The sequence below is a fragment of the Schistocerca serialis genome, chromosome 9 (genome assembly GCF_023864345.2).
Source record: "Schistocerca serialis cubense isolate TAMUIC-IGC-003099 chromosome 9, iqSchSeri2.2, whole genome shotgun sequence".
NCBI lineage: Eukaryota > Metazoa > Arthropoda > Insecta > Orthoptera > Acrididae > Schistocerca > Schistocerca serialis.
Genome location: NC_064646.1, coordinates 440,606,351 through 440,632,385, shown reverse-complemented (window position 1 = coordinate 440,632,385; position 26,035 = coordinate 440,606,351). Strand labels below are relative to the sequence as shown.

The window sequence follows — 26,035 nt, the reverse complement described above, 5'->3', positions numbered from 1 at the left end:
TAGGGGACTGATGACCTTAGAAGTTAAGTCCCAAAGTGCTCCGAGCCATTTGAACCATTTTTTTTTTTTAACCTGGCTTTGGACCTAAATACCCCCCCACGTGTAATAATCCAAGGTTCTCCCTTGCAGGGATGCTAAATGGCTTTGTTGATTGTGGCTGATGATCGAACAGACATTCCAGTGGCCGCTGTACAACGTAGCTGTACAACACAATGTACGAACGGACAATGTCCAATATGTATGCTTTGCATGCTAAGAGAAGATGTCGAATAGACAGCAGAGGCTCACCAGCCTCTGCACACAAGATAACAATAGGGCTTGTGCGATAGGTCCCTGTCAACAGCCAAATACCCTCATGGTGAACTGCATCCAGCATTTTGAGGTATGAAGGTCTTTCTGACCCACAAATCCGGCATCTGTATCCAAGCCTGGATCGCACAAAGGCCTTAAAGTTGGATCAGGCAAGCCCTGTCGGCCCCCAAGACCTATGACACAAACATTTAAGGATGTTTAAGGCTTTCAGACACCTCAGTTTCACTTCTTTAAGGTGTGGCAGCCATGTTAACTTCTCATCCAAAGTAAGGCCCAGATAATTTACCTTTTCCTTAAAAGTGAGAACGGTGTCCCCAGTTTCAAAATGGGTGAATTAAACAGGCAGTGGGAATGGTTAAAATCAACACAAACTGTTTTCTCGAAAAAAAATTAAAACCTGTTGTGTAAAACCATTTCTCCAACAGCCTGATCGTCAGCTGCAATTGTAGAGTAGCCGTTATGAGACTGAATGATGCACGGAAGATGGACAAGTCTTCCACAAACAAGGAACATAGTAAGGGACGTCGCACTATGGACGTAATACTGTTTATTGCTTTTGCGAATGCCGTGAAACTTAAAAAACTCCCTTCAGAGACACCATGCTCCTGCTTAAACTCGTCAAACAGGACATTTCCAACCTTGTATTTAAAATGTCTGTCCGAGAGAATGGATTGCATGAAGGTGGATAGACATCCACAGAATTCTCACTGACAGAGCCGCAACAAAATATTATGCCTCCAGGTGTTATCGTAGGCCTTTTCCATGTCAAAGAAAACACAAACAAGGTGTTGCTTACTAAGGAACACTTGTTGAATTGCCCCTTCGAGCAGGGCCAAGGTTATCGAGCGTGCAGTGATACCTTCTGAACCGACACTGGAAGCGAAACGCAAAATGAGAGCAGCCAAAACGAGGGGTGGTGCTTCACCATCTGGAGGGAGGTAGATGTTACGGATGGTAATTTCCTGCGTTGTCCTCACCCTGACAGCCACATCTTCTAAAGGTGTTTGAAAGGCCACAGGTTCGCTACAGGGGTAAGGACGAAAATACACTGTCATAGGTAGGACAGTTTTTGTAGTACCCCTGATAGCTCCATCCACCTAAGGGCCACACATGCCTCCACCACGTCGACGACCACCACGCCTGCTTACTCCCAGACCGGCCGCCGTCTCATCTGGCCATAGTGGTTGACTATGAAGTCGACCTGCCTCTCGCCACTCTGCCTGCACAAACCACCTCGTTCGAGATGGAAGTACCTGTGGTGCGCCTGCCTACGAGCACGATTTCCACCGACGTCGACGCCCGCACGCCCTCACCATTGGATATCTGTAGTTCTCTGTACTGCGGGGGGAGGGGAGGCTGTATGCGGGAAACCAGGACAATTCAAAACGCTTAAAAGTTGATGTAACTTAGCCAGGCGGGAGAGAAACCGCCGCAGTTGCACTGGAGAATGGCGCTTTCTGTCGTCTGGGGTGGCATGGAGTGACCAAGGAGGCAAGTTAGGCTACAGCATCACCTGTCGCCACTGGTTGAGTGTTCGCACCCTGGAGGAGTGCTGGTGTAGGGGGCACTGGAGGCTCCCATTTCTTGGTGGACTTTTTCTTTGAAGTTTTGCCCTCTCGCCACTTCTTAGGAGCTTGCTGGGAGGGCTTCTCAGAAGTAGCTTCAAGGGCAGAGGAAGACCATGAATCCCTTCAACCAGCAGCCAGTGGTTCTTTCAACCACTGGCTGGTGTCCACTGGACCACTGGGGGGGGGGGGGGGGGACCATGGAAGGTAGCATGCCAAGGCAGCCCTTCTGCATAAGAGGAGCCAGAGGAGGCATTTGCTTCTATGGCTGGGGGGGAGGGGAGGGGACCGATGTCCCCAGCATTTGGGGGGTGTTTGTTCCAAAGTTGAAGCTTTGGGAGCAACAGAAGAAGACATGCCCCAGCCAACTGGACAGGGGAGCGAGATGGGTGGCCCTGAGGGCCCACTGGAGCAACCTTAGAGGATGGACGTAACAGTGTCAGCGATGGCGACGCCATAACGGCGGTAGCATAAGAAGATCCTATGGGAACAGCGTTTAACCTTTCGTATTTGAGTTTAGCCTGTCAGGGGTCTTGAACTCCACATTTTGCGCTCCTTTTGGGGTACTGGGCAGTCCAGCGAGCAGGGGGAGTGATGCTGACCACAGATCACACAGGTGGGAGGCAGCACACATGGAGTATTCAGATGCTGCAAAGTCTGCAGTCTCTACAAGTGGCACTGGAAGGGCACCAGGACGACATGTGCCCAAATTTCCAGCACTTGAAGCACCACATAGAGGGAGGGACATAGGCCATGACGTCACATCGGTACACCATCAGCTTGACCTTTCCAGGTAACGAATCACCCTCAAAGGCCAAGATGAAGGCACCAGTGGTAACCCTATTGTCCTTGGATCCCCTGTAAATGTGCAGGACGAAATGGACACTCCACCGTTCTAAATTGGCACATAGCTCATCGTCAGACTGTAACAGGAGGTCATGATGAAAAATAATTTCCTGGACCATATTTAGGCTTTTGTGAGGAGTGACTGAAACAAGAATATCATCCAGTTTGTCACAGGCGAGTAACGCCCAGGACTGGGTTGGGGATGCTGTCTGAATCAAAATCGACCAATTGCGCATTTTGGACAGTGCTGTCACTTCCCCAAACGTATCCTCAAGGTGCTCAACAAAAAACAGAGGCTTCATTTCCAGAAAGGAGTACCCATCAGTTCTGCCTCAAACTAAGTAATGTGGTGATAGGGATCCTGTCACTCTGAAGCCCCATGTTCCTCCAAAGGTGTTGCTAGGGAGGGGAAGGACTTAGGGTCATACCTGTCAGCGCTGTAATCAACATTCCCTTTCTTAGAGACTGCTGGGCCATTCAGTCCCCAGCAAAAGATGACAATCCGCTTGATTATCGGTCATCTGCCCTGATGACACCCACTCTGATCAGGGGCTCTCCCCATGGGCACAACCCAGCCCCAGCAAAGGCCACCTGGGATGATGGCCATTGCTGGGAGTCCTGATGCCCCAGGAAGACAGGCATCTACTCCTTGGAATACAAGGGGAGTTTACAGCTCAGGCATCAGCAGTGTGATCCCTGTGTTGTTTGGGGGCTACCACCAAATGGGTACATGATGGCCCTACCACAACGAACTGTATACCATGCTGGAAATTGGGAACAGAGGAATCCAATAGTGTCATGGGGGCGAAAGAGGACAGGAGACAACAGAAGTAGATGACATACTTTGGAAAATGTCCTAGCCCATATAGGTGATATGCAGGTGGATATGCAGTGCCATGGCAACAAGAGATTCAGGAGATCGAATCTAAGGGCACTATAGATAACTCGTGCACCACACAAGACGTCCTTCCCAATATGGTACGCACTTCTGTGGAATTTGGAAAGTGGCAGGTCAAACCATAGAATGGGACCTGAACTTACACAGCTGAAACGTGTGAGACTCCTTTCAGTCGCCTCTTACGATAGGCAGGAATACCTCGGGCCTATTCTAACCCACGGACCCACAGGGGGCAGCACATAGGGTTAGTACATATAACCTAACACTAAGTCGAAAGAAACCTGCCATGATGTGTTCAGATAGTGTCAGATAATTGAAGTCGCGATGAACGTGGCAATTTTCTCAATTTCTCCATTATTCATATGTGTCCTTTGTTCCAGATGATGATGATGATGATGATGATTAGTGTTTTAGGGCGCACAACAACGAGGTTATCAGCGCTCGTTCCCAAAATAAATGTTGACGAGTGCAGCCAAGATCTGTTAAACAAGGATCAATTCAGAGCCAATCTTTACAATAATTGTAAATGCTCAAATTTCAAGATTGGACACAGCACATCAAAACATAGATAAAACTAAAAATAAAATACCAGTACAAAACAGGTAAAAATACTTAACTGTAACTGGGTGACCACTTACAAATAATGGGTGACCAAACCACTTTACAGCACATTAAGATCTCAATCCCAATATTTTGGGAAGAAGTCCAGACATCACACAAAAGCGTAAAACTCCAGCCACACTCGCCTCATTATTAGTTAAAATAGAGGGCAGGTCTGGTGGGAAACAAATCTTCCCTCAAACCCGCATATAAAACACACTTAGTTAAAATATGTCGTATCGACAGCTGTGTCCCACATGTCTGACACGTTGGTGGCTCCTCATGACATAACAGAAAACCATGTGTCAATGGACAGTGTCCTATTCGAAGCCATGTAAGGGCTACTTCCTCAGCTCGTCGTTGACGGAAGGAGGTAAGCCACGGTTGGACAGAATCCTTCACCGCTCGCAACTTATTATCCCTCACTTCCAGCCACTGAGCCTCCCACCAACACATGACCTTCCAAGTCATGAATGATGTTATTGCCTGCAGGCGGATGGAACAGCGAGCAGGAGGTGGGATGGAGCAAGCCTACTTGGCAGCCGCGTCTGCAAGTTCCAGGAATCCCTACGTGCCCTGGAACCCAGCACATCCTTACCCTACTTTTACAAGAGCAGAAGTGCATCCTGCACTTCTTGCACCATCCGATATGCTGGGTACATCTGTTCAAGAGCGTGTAGAGCACTTTGGGAATCAGAGCAGATGATGAATTTCTTGCCATGATGTTGTCGCATATGCTCTAATGCTGCAGAATGGCAAACAGTTCTGCATAGAAAACTGAGAACTGCTCTGGGACCGAGCGAGGTGGCGCAGTGGTTAGAAACTGGACTCGCATTCGGGAGGACGACGGTTCAATCCCGCGTCCGGCCATCCTGATTTAGGTTTTCCGTGATTTCCCTAAATCGCTCCAGGCAAATGCCAGGATGGTTCCTTTCAAAGGGCACGGCCGACTTCCTTCCCTGTCCTTCCCAAATCCGATGAGACCGATGACCTCGCTGTCTGGTCTCCTTCCCCAAACCAACCAACCAACCAACTGCTCTGGGAGCCCTATCCTACGGACAGTATAGGGAAACCCAGCGCAGCAACCCATAAAATCCCCCTGTTTAGACCCATCCGTGTAAACAGTAATAAAATCTGAATGGCGGTCTAAAATCTCAGTAAATTTAATTTTAAAAAGGTGGTCCGGGGTACAATACTTCTTGTAAGCCGCCAGATCAAGAAGTAATCTCGGTCGTTGTAGTAGCCAGAGAGATCCCCTACTCCATCCCTGGCTGAGGACCTTAATGCCCTCCAGGAGTACTGACTCGAGACTCTCCTTTGTGCGGATGCCAAACGGCTTTGTTGTCTTCGGACGGTGGCGGAAGAAACGGTCCAGTGCCAGCTGTGAAAAGGTGTTGGATGCCAACGAAATAGGAGTGGACTTGGCCCTGTATGCTTGCCGTACCACAAGGATGGTGGTGGTGGTGGTGTGTTGGGGCTTATGGGCGCTCAACATCGAGGTCACCAGCGCCCTGACACACATTAAAAGGAACGAATGTGGACAGACCTAAGAAAACTAAAGCACACACTCAAAGAAAGCAGGATGGTGGTGGTGGTGTGTTGGGGCTTATGGGCGCTCAACATCGAGGTCATCAGCGCCCTGACACACATTAAAAGGAACGAATGTGGACAGACCTAAGAAAACTAAAGCACACACTCAGACAAAGCAGGAAAAGAAGGAAAATGCTACCTAAGAAAGTAAAACCTAAGGAAAGGGGAAACATAGCAACAAGAATGTCACAAGGAGAAGACGCTGAATGGACAGTGGAGGCTCTCCAGCTTCGACCCATAGACTAGCAACTGGACTCATGTAATAAGCCCCCGTTGAAAGCCTAATACCCTCCTGGTGAATCACATCCAACATTTTGAGGTACGAAGGTCTTGCAGATCCATAAGCTTGACATCCGTACTCGAGTCGAGGTGTCCTTTGTTCCACATCTATCATCCCCTCTGATGCCCATTCTTGTTTGAGTTCAGCAGCATCAATGTCCATAACATCACAGCAAGTGACCACACCTTTGCTAGAGTAAGGGGAGTTATGCAACTCAACAATGTCATACTCACCCAATTTTTGTGACTTCCTAAGTAGTTCCACCTGCTTTGCATGGTTAGTCTCGACCAGCAAAGGAACCATTTCGCAACTGCTTAATAGACTTTAGATACCAGCAACTCCTTCTAAGCCTTTATGGATATAGAAGAGGGACACCTTTTTAAAAGTCCCCTCCTTTGTTTTGATCACTACAAAGACATACTGATTCATGATTCCTTGAACCCCATTTCTAACAACAAGTTGGTTGTCAGAAGGACTAACCTCCCTCCAAGGCAATACACCCTTCTAGCTGGGAGGAGAAGATTTCGAGGGTTCCATCTCTGTTCCACGGGCAGCCAGGGAAAAACTGAGGTGTCGCAGGTTCCCCCGTGGTTGCCTGCTAACGACTGCTCCACCCCAACAGCCATGCATTTCCTCAGCACGCAGCATACCTTGAGATTGAGGTTTTTCTTTATAAAGAGCAGGCAATCCAAGATCCCCGTTCCCTGTGATACACAACGTTCCACCACCGCTTCACATGGTGGTTGCTGAAGCATGCCCAGAGCTTACGGTAACAGACGACTGGCGGCGCTTACCAGCCCCAGATCAGGAACCCCAGGGTCGCCAAGCACGTACTCATCAAATGAATGCTGAGCCCCTGAGGGACATTCCGTAAGAAATCCAGTGTTTGGTTAGCCAATGGTCCTCAGCCAATCATATGTGTGTAGAGGATCCATGTGCCTTCCTTTTTCAAAGGTGGTCACCCATTAACCTTTGGTATACAGTAATTGGAGTATTGAGATAGTTCTGATTTTTAACTATATTTGATGTAGCACATTATATGATGAAACTAGCTTCGCCTGATGGTAAGTTATGATGAATAATTTGTATGATTACCACTAAGACAATTCCAAGTCTTTTTATTATGCTGAATTTCGTGCTACCATTAGGGGTGACTTAGGCTGTGGATTTGCATTCTTCTGGGCATCCATTTCACTTACATGCATTCACATCCAGTACTGTCGGCTGAGAGAGTGTGAATTTGTCAAATATTGAGATGCTGATTACTGCATAACTTTAAAGTTCATTTCATTATATTTGTATTTAATCCCTCTACCTCAGGTTTTATGAGAATGAAAATGTTGGCTTGCAAAATGATATCAGTTTGTTACGGCGATGAAAGTTTGTTTTGTATCAACACAATTCTCACTGAAAACTTTTAATTTGTGTCTGTGTTTCTGAAGAGAAATATATTCGCTTTAAACAGCTCATGTTGTACTATAATTTCTAACTAGATTATTCCCTTTATTCGTGTATTGTTTACGTGAACATAGGGTGCCACCATCTTATTGATCTATGGTTGCACAAGTAGTGGCCAAAAGGAAAGTCCTGTTCAAGTTACAGATCGTGATAAGCAAAGTTGGAAACACATAACAGATTTTCTCACAGTGAGATATTTTCAGACATTAAACAAGGTATGGTGGTATGGCCTGCAGCAGTTAGACATCAGGCTGTTATGTGTGGCAACAGTACATTATGTAACTCAAATTATTTGGACCTATATGACTCAATTATAAGAAAGTGTGAGCTGTTTAACTACTTTTGACGCATTGTTAGAAGTCAGATAACGCTGACAATCTTTTTATTACCACTACAATTTTCTTTTTGAATATCACTATATTGTCAAGGCCTGTACATCACTACCTCTGGGAGACTTTTCACCATGAAATAGTATTAAGTTTGATGTATGTGTTTTTCAGATAGGTTGTCTAACTGTTCTGAGCCTGTTGAAATATGTAATTTTAGGTACTGGTTTCTTGACATTGTATCAAACCAAAATGAAGTTTAATATATGTTCTTTACCTTATTCATTCATTTATTTTTTATATATGTGCCAAACATGAAGTGTGTAATGAGTGGTTGGCTAATACAGGCTATTTAAGACAGTTGATGCTGTTTGGGGATATACATAGTGGTCGACGACCCACCCCCAGTAGGTCAGATTTTGCACCAGGATTGTTCATCAGGCTGAACTCCAATAAAATCTTGCAACAAATTTGGGAATATTTACGCTACAGGTCAGGACATATTTTCTCAGAAGGAGGGGGTCAGCTTTATGCAGGTGCTTCAAGTTAAGAAGTTAGTAACAGCTGCATTCTTTCCTCTGGTATAGTGTGACAATATCGTAAACCATCAGACATCAGTCCATAGACTCCTGTATGTTGTATGTCACTAATTTTCTTGTAGTTTTCTCCAGTACATAAGTAACAGGTTTCCTCTTTTTCACAATATAGTTCCCATGTCCTTTATCTGCTTAGAAACGAAATACTTCCACCTGCAGACCTGCAGAAATGTACACATACTCAAGTGATTATTACAGAAGACTGCAGCCAGATGCAAAATTACACAGTAATGTGTCATTTTTGCAGTGTTCACACAGTTACTATTTGGAAAAGTGAAATGGGCTACCTGTGACAAACACAGATCCAGAACTCAGCCACAAATATAATTTACCTTCAAATTCTCTTTGAACGTGATGCAGATGTCTACAAGTATAACAATAATAGCAATAAGATAATATGAAATGTTTTAATAATAACAATAATAATAAGTTTGTTTACATTGCTTTAGCATAACTTCCTAGAATTTCACATAACTACTGCGTTTAGAAGCATTCATCCAAAATTTTGAGAAGTGTGTAAGTCATGGCATTGATTTAAGAACATTAATGGCAACAGTCTTGCATAATTTTAACAATATCAAAATTTATACAATATAAAATCAAAGTGTGCGTTCAATAGTATCAGTGTTTTTTTTAGCACACTTAGCTTCTGAAGACAGGTCAACTGACTATAGTTATGCGAGTCTGTAAATGATTGGAATACTTTTTAGTCCTTTCCACCTGCATTCAGAAGCAAGTTTTCCTTTTATTTTTTTATTAGTGGAATGTATTTCCCATTGTTTCTTGCCAAAGTCAGCTTCCTATGGACTCCCAAATAGTATTATTATTGTGGTTGCAGCAGGTAGACCGAGCCTGTGAATGTTCCCATTAATCTGGCTGGAACATTCTCCATACATGTCAGAATGCAAGCAAAACCGTTCGCAGGAGCAAGCAACTGGGAAATACCCGGTGCTGAACACAGATCCTAGTTTTCTACAATTTCTTAATTTTCACACTACTTACGTCTCCAAACATGAGATGAAACATTTGGAAACTGATATATGTAGAAACACATTCCTTTTTACTACAATGGTTTTTGGGGTTCAGTACTCCTATACGCTCTCTTTTGGGCGTCATCACACGAGTTCTGTCATGCAATGTACTGGTTATAAATTGGTATCAATAGTGTACTGGAGTCCTCAACCAAGATATCTGTTGACTGTAAGAAGGATGCGTGATACTGTCTGATCGACAGCAAGCATCCGGATAGGTACTCACTGCGGTGCAGGTACTCGTAGAGGCAGCAGCCGGGCCCCACCAGACAGGCCACCACCAGCAGCGCCAGCAGCACTGAGCTCGCTCCAGCCGCCAGCACCAGCAGGCGACCACCTGCTCCCAGCGGCATCTGATGACACAGCACAGAGGGCATGTACACACCAGACTTTGAGCCGTAAATAACAGAACTCCTTGAACATGTACTCAATAGCGTGTGTGTGTGTGGTTTGAGGTTTTCGGGCGCTAAACAGCGTGGTCATCAGCGCCCAAACGCATAGAAACAGGGACACATACAGTGAAGGGACGAAGACGGACAGCGAACAGGGAGAACGGCCAAAAGACACAGGCCTGACGCAGTTACAAATCCTCACATACAGAGGCAAAACAAGAGGAGAAGAAACGCACTAAAAAGGAAAGGAAACACAAGGAAAAGAGAACAGAAATCGAAGTGAAACAAGAAGGTAATCGTGAATGGCGGACCTCTTACCTACAATCTGGGGGAGCCAGTCACCCAGCAGCACATTAAAATCCTCTCCCTAAAATCCGAGGCAACAAATTGGACAGGACACAAAACCGTAAGACCTTAACCACAGTCGTTGCGTCGTCTTGCAAAATAGAGGGCAAATCCGGTGGCAAGGAAACCACCGCCCTCTGGTCAGAGAATAAAGGACAGTAAAGTAAAATGTGGCGGACAGTAATGTGGCACAAGCACTGCAGATTGGGGGGTCCTCCCGCTGGAGTAAAAAACCGTGCGTTGAGGGACTGTGCCCGATGCGGAGGCGAGTGAGGAGAATCTCATCCTGCCTGCATGACTGGTAGGACGTACCGCCTTGGCCGCGTGGTGGCCTTGACCAGATGCAGCTTATTTTCACCGACTGCCAGCCACTCCTCTTCCCATTGACGCATAACACGAAAACGCAAAAGGGAGGTAACAGCATGGAGGGGGACGGCACATTCAACAACGTGAGGGAGGGAACATGCATCTTTGGCAGCCACATCCGCCAGTTCGTTTCCCCTAATACCCACGTCCCCGGCACCCAGCAGAAAGAAACCTCCTTCCCCTGCCGTTGCAGGTGGAGTAGGGCATCATGGATGTTCTGGACGACCGTATCCGCTGGGTACAAGTGCTGCATGGTCTGAAGGGCACTCAGGGAGTCAGAACAGACGAGAAACTTAAGACTGGGAACACATCTCATCTGCTCCAATGCCCGCCAGATCGCAAACAATTTGGCATCAAAGATGGTAAACGCTGCAGGAAGCCGTAACTTGACGACTCGATCAGGGAAAACAACAGCACAACCAACAGAGTCCCCCTGTTTAGAGCCATCCGTAAATACTGGTACATGCTCGGCATGCTAGTTTAAAATATCGTAAAATAAGGAGGTAAAAACAATCACAGGAGTGCACCTCCTCCGGTACTCTGACAAGTCTAAAAGGACGCTGGGCCTCTGGAGCAACCAGGGAGGCAGACGGGTAAAACCCTGGAGTTGGGGTGCCACACACTCCACACCAAGGGACTCAAGCAAATGCTTGGCACGAATCCCAAATGGTCTCGTTGCCCTGGGACGACTGGAAAAGAGACGTTCCATAGGCGGTCGGGCAACAGTAGGGTATGCAGGGGAGGTAGGACAGGCAAGGAATTGACACACCCATCGCACCATGAGGAGTTTCCGCCGGATGGCGAGCGGCGGTTCCCTTGCCTCAGCACACAGGCTGGGGACGGGACTGGTACGGAAGGCACCAGTAGCCAGCCTGATACCCTCATGGTGTACTGCGTCAAGAATCTTCAGATACGAAGGCCTCGCTGACCCATACACGGTGCATCCATAGTCAAGACGCGACCGGACGAAAGTCCTATAAAACTGCAGCAGACGCGCCCGATCTGCTCCCCAGGACTGATGGCTCAGACACTTCAAAATATTCAGCGCCTTCGGGGCCCGCACCTTCAGGTCTTTAAGGTGCGGCAACCACGACAACTTCGAATCAAACGTGAGGCCCAGGAACCGCACAGTGTCGCTAAAAGGAAGAATGGTGTCCCACAGACGCAATTCAGGGGAGGTAAAAGCACGTCGAGAACGATTAAAATGAACACACACACATTTGTCTGCAGAAAAGGTAAAACCCGTCTTCGCAGTCCATGCCTCTAATCGCTGTATCGTAAGCTGCAGCTGCCGACTAGCAGTGACAAGACTGGAGGAAGAACAGAAAACAGCAAAATCGTCCACAAACAAGGAGCACTGGGCAGGACTCCGGATAGTGGACGTGATACTGTTAATGGAGACGGCAAAGAGGGTGACACCTAAAACGCTTCCCTGAGGAACACCATTCTCCTGCACGTACAAATCAGATACCACTTTACCAACCCGTTATCGAAACAGGCGGCGGGAAAGAAAGGACCAAATGAAGATGAGGAGATGGCCATGAAAGCCCCACTGATGGAGTTGATTGAGGTTAAGGCGGCGCCAAGTAGTGTCATAGGCCTTATTAATGTCAAAGAATACACCTAGACAATGCTGGTTACGTAGGAAGGCCTGCTTGATGGCCGCCTCAAGCAGGGTCAAGTTGTCTATAGTTGAACGACATCTCCGAAGGCCACACTGAGAGTGGCTAAGGAGCTGCCTGGTCTCGAGCAGCCAAACCAGGCGACGGTTGACCATGCGTTCCAACATCTTCCCGACACAGCTCGTCAAAGCAATACTCCAACAACTACTGGGATACGATCGGTCCCTCCCAGGTTTGAGGATGGGAATCAAAATCGCCTCCCTCCACGAGTCAGGGAATGTGCTGGATAACCATATCATATTAAAACAATTCAGGAGAACTTCCTTGGATGGCAGCAACAAGTACTGCAGCACGCTGTACCGGATTTGATCATGACCGGGCGCAGTATCATGAGCCACAGACAGCGCCGAATCCAGTTCCCACATTGTGAAGGGGCAGTTGTAGGGTTCAGAATTTGGAGACCGGAAGTCCAAGTGACCCCTCTCGATCACAGTTAATAGTGGCGGTAGATTCCGCAAAATGCTTGACCAGTGTCTGGGCAACGTCTCTCGGCGCCATGAGGAGACATCCCTGATGCAGCAATGCCGTGACAGGTAGTTGGCTGCATTTCCCGGAAATCCTCCTGATGGCTTCCCATACTTTCGTAAACTAGTGGAGCGGGAATGTAGTTCAAGAACGATTGCCATGACCTTCGTATGCTCTCTTTAATCACTCGCCGCGCTTTGGCCCTTGCCACCCGAAAGGCCGCAAGATTGTCAGCTGAGGGACGGCACTTGAAGCGGCGCAGAGCTGCACGGCGGGCTTGGATGGCTGAGCGGCACTCAGTGGTCCACCAAGGGACAGGACGCCTCTTGGGATGACTTGAGGACCGTGGGATCGACAATTCAGCAGCATGGCAGATCACGGCTGTAACATGGTCGACCAATTCGTGGATGCTGGCATGGTGTTCCAAAACAGCCAAATGGCTGAAAAGTGTCCAGTCAGCTCTGAAGAGGTGCCACCTGGGCGGCACTGGTAATGCCACAGCCTCATCCAGGAGGTGGTGGTGGTGGTTGTTGGGATGTTTAAGGGGGACTAAACAGCTAAGGTCATCAGTCCCCCATTCCAAAAACAAGCGCGACAAAGTCGCAGAGCAGATAAAACCCCAAGGGGAAGGAGACTACCCCCCCCCCCCCCCAGGTGCTAAAGAGCACAAATTAGGCAACGAACACTACAGAAAAGAAGAGTACAGACGAACACCAGACAGAAAGAAATAGAAGAAAAGAAGATGGCCGGAGACTGGTTGACTGACCACGACAACAAAAAAGGGAAAGAGTCAAACATCTGATGAGACACCAAAACAGCAACAAATATGGAGAGATGCGAGGACAAAAGACACAGAAACGGAAAAGTGCAGGACCCCCCTAAATGGATCCATAAAAAGGACTAGCACGGATAAAATGTAAAACATTGTCAGCCATGGAGGCATCGTCGCATAAAATCAAAGGCAAGGTGCCCGGGAAATTAAAAGACTGCCGAAGGGTGCGCAGTCGGGGACACTCCAATAAAATGTGGGCGACCGTCAGCCGGGACCCACACCGACACAGGGGGGGATCCTCCTGACGCAAAAGATGGCTGTGTGTCAGGTATGTATGGCCGATGCTGAGCCGACACAGGATAACAGAGTCCCTGTGAGAAGACCGCAGGGAGGAGCGCCACACATCGGTCGTCTCCTTGACAGCCCGCAGTTTATTAGGCATTGGCAAGCCTCGCCACTCAGCAGACCACATCCCAAGCACCTTACGGCGCAACACCAGCTGCTGATCGGGAGCCGTGAGGCCGATCTCCAAAGCTGGGGCGTCGAGCGCCCCTTTGGCCAGCCTGTCAACACGTTCGTTCCCTGGGATGCCAACATGACCTGGCGTCCAAACCAAGACCACCGAACGTCCAGAATGGGCAATGGCGGAAACAGACTCCTGAATAGAGGACACCAGAGGAGAAGAGGGATAGCAGCGGTCGATGGCCTGAAGGCTGCTCAGGGAGTCACTGCAGATGACGATGGACCTACCTGAGCAGAAACGCATATGCTCAAGAGCGCGCAAGATGGCCACCAGCTCTGCAGTAAAAAGACTGCAGCCAGCCGGCAAGGAGCGTTGCTCAACATGGGCAGCGTGAGCAAAAGCGTAGGCAGTGCGACCATCAACCAGGGAACCATCAGTGTAGACAGGCTCACAGCCCGGAAATGATTCGAGGAGCGCAAGAAAACGGCGACGGAGGGCCACAGGCGGAACCGAGTCCTTAGATACCTGTGCCAAATCCAGACGGACGGACGGCCGGGACAAACACCAGGGAGGCGTAGGTGTACGGACCCGGAAGGGAGGCAGAAGAGGGAATGACCCCAGTTCTGACAGCAGGGACTGGACACGGACAGCTACGGAAAGCCCAGACGTAGGTCGCTATTCGGGCAGATGGAGGAACATGGCGGGGAAAAGCAGGCGACGATTGGGATGGTCTGGCGAGCAATGCACGTGGACAGCATAGTCGGCGAGCAGTCGATGGCGGCGAATCCGCAGCGGGGGAACCCCGGCCTCCACCAGTAGACTATCTACGGGGCTGGTACGAAAAGCGCCAGTTGCAAGCCGAACCCCACAGTGGTGTATGGGGTCTAACAACTTCAACACTGAGGGTGATGCAGACCCATAGGCCAGGCACCCATAATCAAGCCGGGACTGCACAAGGGCTCTGTACAATCGCAGCAGCATGCAGCGATCTGCACCCCAAGACGTGTGGCTAAGGCAGCGGAGGGCGTTGAGGTGCCGCCAGCATTTTTGCTTCAGCTGAGTAACATGAGGAACCCATGTGAGCCGGGCATCAAACACGAGTCCCAAGAAGCGGCAAGTGTCCACCACTTCAAGCAGGTAGCCGTCGAGGTAAAGTTCAGGATGAGGGTGGACCGTCCGACGCCTGCAGAAGTGCATAACTCGAGTCTTGGCTGCAGAGAACTGAAAACCATGAGTCAGAGTCCATGATGCTGCCTTGCGAACGGCGACTTGCAGCCTGCGGTCGGCGACTCCCGTAGTCATGGAGCTAAATGAGATGCAGAAGTCGTCGGCATACAAAGAAGGAGACACCGACGACCCCACGGCTGCAGCCAGACCATTAATGGCCACTAGAAATAAGGAGACGCTCAACACTGAGCCCTGCGGGACCCCATTTTCCTGTATATAAGATGAACTAGAGGTAGCACCGACTTGCACCCGGAAAGAGCGGCGCAATAAAAAGGTTTGAAGAAAAGCCGGGAGCCGACCACGAAGACCCCACTCATGCAACGTGGCGAGGATGTGATGCCGCCATGTGGTGTCGTACGCCTTCCGCAGATCGAAAAATACAGCAACGAGATGCTGACGTCGGGCAAAGGCCGTACAGACTACAGATTCCAGCCGCACCAAATTGTCCGTGGCAGACCGGCCCCGACGGAAGCCACCCTGGGATGGAGCGAAGAGACCGCGCGACTCAAGGACCCAACACAAACGCCGCCCCACCATACACCATACGTTCGAGCAATTTGCACAAAACGTTGGTGAGGGTAATGGGACGATAGTTGTCCACCGCCAGTGGGTCCGCACCGGGCTTCAAGATGGGGACAATAACACCCTCTCGCCATTGCGACGGGAACACGCCTTCGCTCCAAATGCGATTAAATATCACGAGAATGTGTCTCTGGCAGTCCCTGGAGAGATGCTTCAGCATCTGCGCGTGGATGCAGTCTGGGCCTGGTGCTGTATCAGGACAATCGGCGAGGGCAGCGAGGAATTCCCTCTCGCTGAAAGGAGCATTGTATGTTTCAGAACGACGCGTGTGGAATGAGAACGGCGTCCGCTCGGCTCGCTCCTTTAGAGAGCGAAAGGCGGGGGGATAGGATGCAGTCGCAGAGCTCTGAGCAAAGTGCGCGGCAAGCCGTTCAGCAATGGCGGCAGCGTCCGTGCAGACAGCGCCGTCCAAGGAGAGCCCAGGGACACCCATAGGGGTCTGGTTTCCGTAAATCCTCCGGATCCGGGACCACACAAGCGAGGGGGAGACATGGGAGCCCAAGGATGAGACATACCTCTCCCAGCACTCCTGCTTACGCAGTGCAATAAGACGACGGGCGAAGGCACGGAGCCTCTTAAAGGTGATGAGAGTCTCAAGAGACGGGTGCCGCCTATGACGCTGGAGAGCCCGCCGACGGTCGCGAATAGCCTCAGCACCCTCCGGCGACCACCAGGGTACAGCCCTCCTCCGAGGGTGGCCAGAAGAACGGGGGATGGCAGCCTCGGCCGCTGAAATGATGGACGTGGTTAAAACACGCACCACCTCGTCAATGTCACCCTGTGGGGGAGACTCAATGGTTGCAGCGGAAGTAAAAGCTGGCCAGTCAGCCCTGTGGAGAGCCCAGCGGGGCAAGCGCCCAGAAGAATGACACTGGGGCAGTGACAAATAGATGGGAAAATGGTCACTACCACACAGGTCAGGATGCACTCTCCAGTGGAGGGATGGGACAAGTCCAGGGCTGCAAATAGAGAGATCGATGGCCGAGAACGAGCCATGGGCCACACTGAAATGCGTGGGAGCACCGGTGTTTAAGAGGCTAAGGTCGAGCTGAGCCAACACATGCTCCACGGCCCGACCACGATCGTCGGAGACAGTCCCACCCCATAGAGGGTTGTGGGCATTGAAATCGCCCAGCAGCAAGAAAGGTGGCGGCAGTTGTGCTATCAGAGCAGCCAGGACATGCTGCGCGACAGTACCATCAGGTGGAAGGTAAATACTGCAGACGGTAATGGCCTGGGGCGTCCACACCCGAACAGCGACAGCCTCTAAAGCTGTTTGTAGAGGCACAAACTCGCTGTGAAGAGAGTTCAGGACATATATGCAGACGCCACCAGACACCCTTGCATAAGCTGCCCGGTTCTTAAAATAACCCCGATAGCCACGGAGGGCGGGGGTTCGCATTGCTGGAAACCAAGTTTCCTGCAGAGCAATGCAAAGGAAAGGATGACGGCTGATAAGGTGGCGGAGCTCAGCTAGATGGCGGAAGAAACCGCTGCAGTTCCACTGGAGGATGTTATTAGCCATGGATGGGAAAGGCGTGAAGGGACTGGGGAGGCAGATTACGCCTCCGGGGCCCCTGCTGGTACTGAGTCACCACCTGGACAACAGCTATCTATTGCATCCGAGGGACTGGCGAGATCCATGTCCTCAGTGGACGCCAGAATCTCCACCTCATCCTCAGACGCAGAGCTTGTAGGAAGCGGTGGAATGGGTGCCACCGCAATGTCGGTATCCTTGGGGAGTTTCTTCTTCTTCTGCTTCTCGCACTGCGCCTTGAGTGGTTCAGGCTGGGAGGGCGTCACTGGGTCAGTCTCAGGGACAGACGATGACTGTGTGTCCCGACGACCAGGGACTGGCGGTTGTTTGAGCCACTTGTGGCTGTCGGCTTTGGAACCGGTCGGAACGTGCGAAGGGAGGTCCCCAAGGGACCCCTTCCTTACGAGAGTAGCCGAAGAAGTCTTACGCTTCTCCGGCTGGGAAGGGGGGACTGATGTCCCCGATGGTTGGGGGGGGTGTTGCTCCTGAAGTAGATGGAGCAGGAGCAACAGGAGGTTTAGTGCCCCCCACCATCAAGGGGGCAGGTGTGGGACTTCGACTCTGAGAGCTGACTGGAGTGGATGGAAATGTAGAAGGAGTAACAGTTGTGGCATAAGAAGCTGTCATGCGCACTGGATGAAGTCGATCATATTTCCGCTTCGCCTCAGTGTACGTCAGGCAGTCGAGAGTCTTGATTTCCATGATCTTCCGCTCCTTCTGCAGAATCGGACAGTCTGGCGAGCAAGGCGGATGGTGCGCACCACAGTTCACACAGATTGGAGGCGGCGCACAGGGATGATCAGGATGGGACGGTCGACCGCAATCGCGACAGACGAGGTCGGAAGCACAGCATGAAGACATGTGGCCGAACTTCCAACACTTGAAGCACCGCATCGGGGGAGGGATATACGGCTTGACATCACAACAGTACACCATCACCTTGACCTTCTCAGGTAACGTGTCACCCCCGAAGGCCAAGATGAAGGCACTGGTGGCAACTTGACGATCCCTCGGACCCCGGTGGACGCGCCGGACGAAATGGACACCTCGGCGCTCCAAGTTGGCGCGCAGCTCGTCATCGGACTGTAAAAGGAGATCGCGGTGAAAAATAATTCCCTGGACCATATTTAAGCTGTTATGTGGGGTGATAGTAACAGACACTCCCCCAACTTTGTACAAGCCAGCAAGGCTCGTTACTGGGCAGAGGATGCCGTTTTTATCAACACCGATCCAGACCGCATCTTGGACAAGCCCTCCACCTCGCCGAACTTGTCCTCTAAATGTTCGACAAAGAACTGAGGCTTCACAGACACAAACGAGACCCCGTCAGCTCTGGTACAGACGAGATAACGGGGCGAGTATCTTTCGCTCTCATTCACAGCCTTTCGTTCCTCCCATGGTGTGGCCAGGGAGGGGAATGATTTGGTGTCATACACATTAGCCTTAAAGTGAGCTTTGGAACGCTTAGAGACTGCTGACGGCTGGCCGCCAGCGAGAGATGATGTACCACCCTTCATTGCGGGTCATCCGCCCTGATGCCACCTACTCCGACCAAGGGCCCTCCCCACGGGCGCCACCCAGCCACAGCAAAGGCCACCTGGCAGGATGGCCATTGCCGGGAGTCCCGATGCCCCAGGGCGATGGGCATCTACTCCTTGGCATACGTGGGGAGTTAACGGCGCAGGCATCAGTAGAGCGATCCCTGTGTTGTCAGGGGGCTACAACCAAGAGGGTACATGGCGGCCCCACCACAACCGACTGGTTACCGTGCTGGATCTTAGGTGCAAAAATGGCCAAGGTCGTCGTCGCAGTTAAAAGAAACACCGCAGAGTGCAGCGTGGTAATCGCCCAAGAGATCAAAAACGAGCGGGACAGCATTGCAACGACGAGATAGACGGCTAAATGTCTAATTGCACGACAGATACAATGCACCATGTAAGGCGCCCTTCTCCAAGTGGCTCGCTCTTCGGAATAATTTAGAAAGATGGAGGTCAAACCCGAGAGGGGACCATCACATAAGGCCGAAACATCTGAGACTCCTTTTAGTCGCAATTTAGGCGGCAATTGGGCCAACAGCGCAACTAGGACATACTGCGCGACATCACCATCCGGTGGAAGGTAAAGACTGCAGACGGTAACAGCCTGTGGCGTCCACTACCGAACAGCGACAGCCTCTAAAGCTGTTTGTAGAGGGACAGACTCGCTGTGAAGAGAGTTAAGGACATAGATCCAGACGCCACCAGACACCCTTTCATAAGCTGAGCGGTTCTTATAATAAACCCAATAGCCACCGAGGGCGGGGGTTCGCAATGCAGGAAACCAAGTTTCCTGAAGAGCAATGCAGAAGAAAGGGTTAAGGCTGATAAGTTGTCGGAGCTCAGCCAGGTGGTGGAAGAAACCGCTGCCGTTCCACTGGAGGATGATATTATCCATGGCTGTGAAAGGCATGAAGGGACTGAGAAGGCAGATTACGCCACTAGGTCACCTGCTGCCTCCAATAGAGCACCTGTGCTACTACTATACCTGGTATCTGAGGGACTGGCGAGATCGACGTCCTCAGCCGATGCCAGAATCTCCACCTCATGTGTGTGTTTGTGTGTGCGTGATTGGTTTGAGGTTTTCGGGCTCTAATCAGCGTGGTCATAAGCGCCCAAACGCATTGAAACAGGAACACATGCAGTGAAGGGACGAAGACGGACAGCGAACAAGGAGAACGGCTAAAAGGTACAGGCCTGACGCAGTTACAAGTCCTCACATACAGAGGCAAAACAACAGGTGAAGAAACGCACTAAGAAAGGAAAGGAAACACAAGGAAAATTGAACAGAAATCGAAGCGAAACAAGTAGGTACTCGTGACTGGCGGACCTCTTACCTAAAGCCTGAGTGAGCCAGTCACCCAGCAGTACATTAAAATCCTCTCCCTAAAATCCGAGGCAACAAATTGGACAGGACACAAAACCGTAAGACCTTAACCACAGTCGTTGCGTCGTCTTGCAAAATAGAGGGCAAATCCGATGGCAAGGAAACCACCGCCCTCTGGTCAGAGAATAAAGGACAGTCAAGTAAAATGTGGCGGACAGTAATCTGGACGCCACAACCACTGCAGATTGGGGGGTCCTTCCGCCGGAGTAAAAAACCATGCGTTAAGGGACTGTGCCCGATGCGGAGGCGAGTGAGGAAAACCTCATCCCGCCTGCATGACTGGTAAGACGTACGCCATGGCCGCGTGGTGGCCTTGACCAGATGCAGCTTATTTTCACCGACTGCCATCCACTCCTCTTCCCATTGACGAATAACACGAAAGCGCAAAAGGGAGGTAACAGCATGGAGGGGACGGCACATTCAACAACGTGACGGAGGGAACATGCATCTTTGGCAACCACATCCGCCAGTTCGTTTCAGACAAAACACACGTTTAGACCTAATATCACAACACATGTGTACTTTTCCAATGATTACATGGGGAAGTTTAGTAGAGGATTAGTTAATTATAACTTACACTTCCAAGGGGCAGAGCATTTAGGCTTCTCGATCATGGAGCTGATCTGTGCATGCTGTGGGCTTGATGCAACACCGGGCCTCCTATTACGGTTTAGTGGGGATTACTGTGAGTGGAAGCTACACGAATCTCTCATATCTACTGATTGTGCTCCACCTGTGCTTCAATCTCACCAAGGTAATCCCCTCATGTATGCAGAGTTGCACAATCTCACTCCTCGTCCCGGCTATATGGGATCCCATCAGCTTGTTGAGTACTGTTCCCGGGGGGATCCTAAGACAGCAGCAGCCAGTATCTTATTCAATCAGATAATTAGATCCAATCAGACTCACATTCTTGGTTCAACTGACTTGTCAAATCCCCATTTAGTAGAGATCTCTGTAGCTGATGTGATATCACTCGGGGTAAGATCAATCCTCTCCGAGCTAAGTAGGATTTTGTTTTTATACCTTCCCCAAGACCAAGGTGAAGCATATCATATATATCGTGCGATACCAGTTTCACGTTACAGATCTGTCGGTTCTCTACTCGTGATTCCTGAGTGTTACCAACAACTGTGTTTCATAACCTCTAAATCCGGAAGGCCAGATGCTTTCGTGAATCAAGAGATAGTAACTGGGATGGTGAAAGATGCCGTTGCAACCCTTCTGTATTATCGATATAAAAATGCTCAGGATATGTCTCATGAATGTGCTCGGGTCACATATTATCTCGAGTCCAAATTAGGATTGTACACCATTTTGATGATGTGGGCTAGTCAGCTAGAACTATTGTGTGTGTGTGTGTGTGTGTGTGTGTGGTTTGAGGTTTTCGGGCGCTAAACAGCGAGGTCATCAGCGCCCAAACGCATAGAAACGGGAACACATGCGGAGAAGGGACGAAGACGGACAGCGAAAAAGGAGAACGGCTAAAAGGTAAAGGCCTGAGGCAGTTACAAATCCTCACATACAGAGGCAAAACAAGAGGAGAAGAAACGCACTAAAAAAGGAAAGGAAACACAAGGAAAATTGAACAGAAATCGAAGTGAAACAAGTAGGTAATCGTGACTGGCGGACCTCTTACCTAAAGCCTGGGTGAGCCAGTCACCCAGTACCACTTTAAAATCCTCTCCCTAAAATCCGAGGCAACAAATTGGACAGGACACAAAACCGTAAGACCTTAACCACAGTCGTTGCGTCGTCTTGCAAAATAGAGGGCAAATCCGGTGGCAAGGAAACCACCGCCCTCTGGTCAGAGAATAAAGGACAGTCAAGCAAAATGTAGCGGACAGTAATCTGAACGCCACAAGCACTGCAGATTGGGGGGTCCTCCCGCCGGAGTAAAGAACCGTGCGTTGAGGGACTGTGCCCGATGCGGAGGCGAGTGAGGAGAACCTCATCCCGCATGCATGACTGGTAGGACGTACGCCATGGCCGCGTGGTGGGCTTGAGCAGACGCAGCTTATTTTCACCGACTGCCGGCCACTCCTCTTCCCATTGACGCATAACACGAAAACGCAAAAGGGAGGTAACAGCATGGAGGGGACGGCACATTCAACAACGTGAGGGAGGGAACATGCATCTTTGGCAGCCACATGCGCCAGTTCGTTTCAGAAATAAACCACACGTTTAGACCTAATATCACAATACATATGTACTTTTCCAATGATTACATGGGGAAGTTTAGTAGAGGATTAGTTAATTATAACTTACACTACCAAGGGGCAGAGCATTTAGGCTTCTCAATCATGGAGCTGATCTGTGCAAGCTGTGGGCTTTACGGTTTAGTGGGGATTACTGTGACTGGAAGCTACACGAATCTCTCATATCTACTGATTGTGCTCCACCTGTGCTTCAATCTTACCAAGGTAATCCCCTCATGCATGCAGAGTTGCACAATCTCACTCCTCGTCCCGGCTATATGGGATCCCATCAGCTTGTTGAGTACTGTTCCCGGGGGGATCCTAAAACAGCAGCAGCCAGTATCTTATTCAGTCAGATAATTAGTTCCAATCAGACTCACATTCTTGGATCAACTGACATGTCAAATCCCCGTTTAGTGGAGATCTCTGTAGCTGATGTGATATCACTCGGGGTATGATCAATCCTCTCCGAGCTAAGTAGGTTATTGTTTTAATACCTTCCCCGAGACCAAGGTGAAGCATATCGTATATATCGTGCAATACCAGTTTCATGTTTCAGATCTGTCGGTTCTCTACTCCTGATTCCTGAGTGTTACCAACAACTGTGTTTCATAACCTCTAAATCCGGAAGGCCAGATTCTTTCGTGAATCAAGAGATAGTAACTGGGATGGTGAAAGATGCCGTTGCAACCCTTCTGTATTATCGATATAAAAATGCTCAGGATATGTCTCATGAATATGCTTGGGTCACATATCATCTCGGGTCCAAATTAGGATTGTACAGGATTTTGATGATGTGGGCTAGTCAGCTAGAACTGTTGTGTGTGTGTGTTTGTGGTTTGAGGTTTTCGGGCGCTAAACAGCGTGGTCATCTGCGCCCAAACGCATAGAAACAGGAACACATGTAGTGAAGGGACGAAGATGGACAGCGAACAAGGAGAACGGCTAAAAGGTACAGGCCTGACGCAGTTACAAATCCTCACATACAGAGGCAAAACAAGAGGAGAAGAAACGCACTAAAAAAGGAAAGGAAACACAAGGAAAAGAGAACAGTGTGTGTGTGTTGGGGTTTATGGGCGCTCAACATCGAGGTCATCAGCGCCCTGACACACAGTAAAAGGAACGAATGTGGAGAGACCTAATAAAACTGAAAAACACACTCAAAGCAGGAAAAGAGGGAAAATACGACCTGAGAAGGTAAAACCTAAGGTAAGGGATAACATAGCGACAAGAATGACATAGGAAACCGTCAGTGTCTGGCCACTTACATAAAATATGGGCGAGCTTGTCACACAGGAAACAAGTTAAAATCCCCTCCCTAAAATCTTTGTAAAAACATTCGACATGGCACAGAACTTTAAAACTTTAACCACATTCGTCCGAGTGTTGCCTAAAAGAGTTGGCAGGTCCGCTGGCAAGGCAGCCTCGGCCCGCTGGTCAGAAAATAAAACGCAATCCAATAAAACGTGGCGCACAGTGACCTGGACGCCGCAAGCACCACACAGTGGAGGGTCCTCCCGCCGGAGCAGGAAGCCATGCGTCATAGGGCTGTGGCCTATTCGAAGCCGAGTGAGGAGAACCTCGTCCCGTCGATGGGGCTGAAAGGAAGTACACCACACACGCGTTGTGGGCTTGACTAGACGGAGCTTATTGTCAGTCACGTCCAGCCACTCGTCCTCCCACCGACACATGACTCGGGAGCTCAACAGCGAGGTGAGTGCGTGCAAGGGGATAGCACACTGAGATACGTGTGGATCAAGACACGCTTCCTTGGCTGCGAGATCTGCCCCTTCATTCCCAGCAATGCCAACATGCCCCGGAACCCAGCAGAAAGCTACAACCTTCCCCAGTCGCTGTAGTCGGAGGAGGGCATCCTGGATGGTCTGGACTACTGTAACTGCCGGATACAAATGGTGCAATGATTGAAGGGCACTGAGGGAATCGGAACAGACAAGAAATTTAGGAGAGGAAGAATGTCTCATCTCCTCCAGCGCCCGCAAGATCGCAGACAATTCTGCATCAAAGACCGTGAAAGGCGGAGGCAGTCGGACCTTAAGGACACGATCCGGAAAAACAACGGAGCAGCCAACGGAATCCCCTTGTTTCGACCCATCCGTAAAAACCGCTACATAGTCGTGGTGCTCAGATAAAACAGCAGAAAATGCTGCATGAAAAACGGTGGCAGGAGTGCAACCCCTCTTGTACTGCAATAAATCTAAAATCACTCTGGGCCTCTTCAGTAACCAGGGTGGCAGGTGGTTAAAACCCTGGATTTGGGGTTGTACAGACTCCACACCGAGCGACTCTAGAACACGTTGCACACGGATCCCAAATGGCAACGTAGCCCGGGGACGGTGGGAAAAAAGGCGGTCCAGAGGTGGATGGGCAACAAGGCGGTGAGCAGGCGAGCTGGGAGCCGCAAGAAACTTACAAGCCTGGCGCACCAGAAGGAGCTGCCGCCGGATGGTAAGTGGCGGTTCGCCAGCCTCAGCACAGAGACTTGGTATGGGACTGGTCCGATAAGCACCCGTGGCCAGTCGAATCCCAGCATGGTGGACAGCGTCAAGGATCCGCAAATAAGATGGCCTCGCTGACCCATATACTGTGCACCCATAGTCCAGCCGCGAACGCACAAAAGCCCGATAAAACTGAAGGAGACGCGCCCTGTCCGCGCCCCAAGACCTGTGGCTGAGGCACTTGAGGATGTTGAGTGCCTTCAGGGATCTGGCTTTCAAGTCACGTAGGTGTGGCAGCCATGACAACCTGGAGTCAAAAATTAGTCCCAGAAACCGCACTGCGTCTCTAAAATGTAGGACAGCATCCCCCATATGCAAGGCAGGCAAAGTAAAAAGACGACGAGAACGATTAAAAGGAACACAAACACACTTATCGGCAGAAAACCGAAAACCTGTCTTTGCAGCCCACTCCTCTAACCGCCGCACTGTTAGCTGCAACTGACGGCTCACGGTTGCAACACTGGAGGAGGAACAGAAAACAGCAAAGTCGTCCACAAACAAGGAGCACTGTACTGGACTCCTCACTGTAGACGTTATACTGTTTATGGCTATGGCAAAGAGGGTAACGCTTAAAACACTGCCCTGGGGGACACCGTTCTCCTGCTCAAAGCGATCAGACAGTGTGTTACCAACGCGGGTCCGAAAAAACCGCTGAGACAGGAAAGACCGAATGAAAATGGGGAGGCGGCCACGAAAGCCCCATTGATGCAGTTGTGCAAGAATACAGTGTCTCCAAGTAGTATCATATGCCTTGCTGATATCAAAGAAGATACCGATACAGTGATGCTGACGGAGGAAAGCCTGCTGAATAGCCGCCTCGAGGAGTGTCAGGTTGTCGACTGTGGACCGAAATTTTCGGAATCCACACTGAAAGCGGCTAAGGAGCTGCCTGGTCTCTAGCAGCCAGACCAGACGACGGTTAACCATTCGTTCCAGGGTCTTTCCGACACAGCTTGTCAAGGCAATACTACGATAACTACTGGGACATGTGCGGTCCTTGCCTGGTTTGAGGAGAGGGATGAGGATTGCCTCCCTCCACGAGGTGGGGAAAACTCCCGTCCGCCAT

General features: G+C 50.0%; 1 protein-coding gene across 2 annotated transcripts in view; it reads right to left on the bottom strand.

The window, feature by feature from the left end:
- LOC126419261 (synaptotagmin-5-like) overlaps positions 1-26,035 on the bottom strand; it is a 216,470-nt gene that overhangs the window by 125,509 nt on the left and 64,926 nt on the right. For both annotated transcript variants that reach the window (XM_050086418.1, XM_050086419.1), the window contains exon 2: positions 9,729-9,855. In XM_050086418.1, coding sequence (XP_049942375.1) covers positions 9,729-9,855 — 127 coding nt within the window. The remainder of the gene's footprint in view (positions 1-9,728; positions 9,856-26,035) is intronic.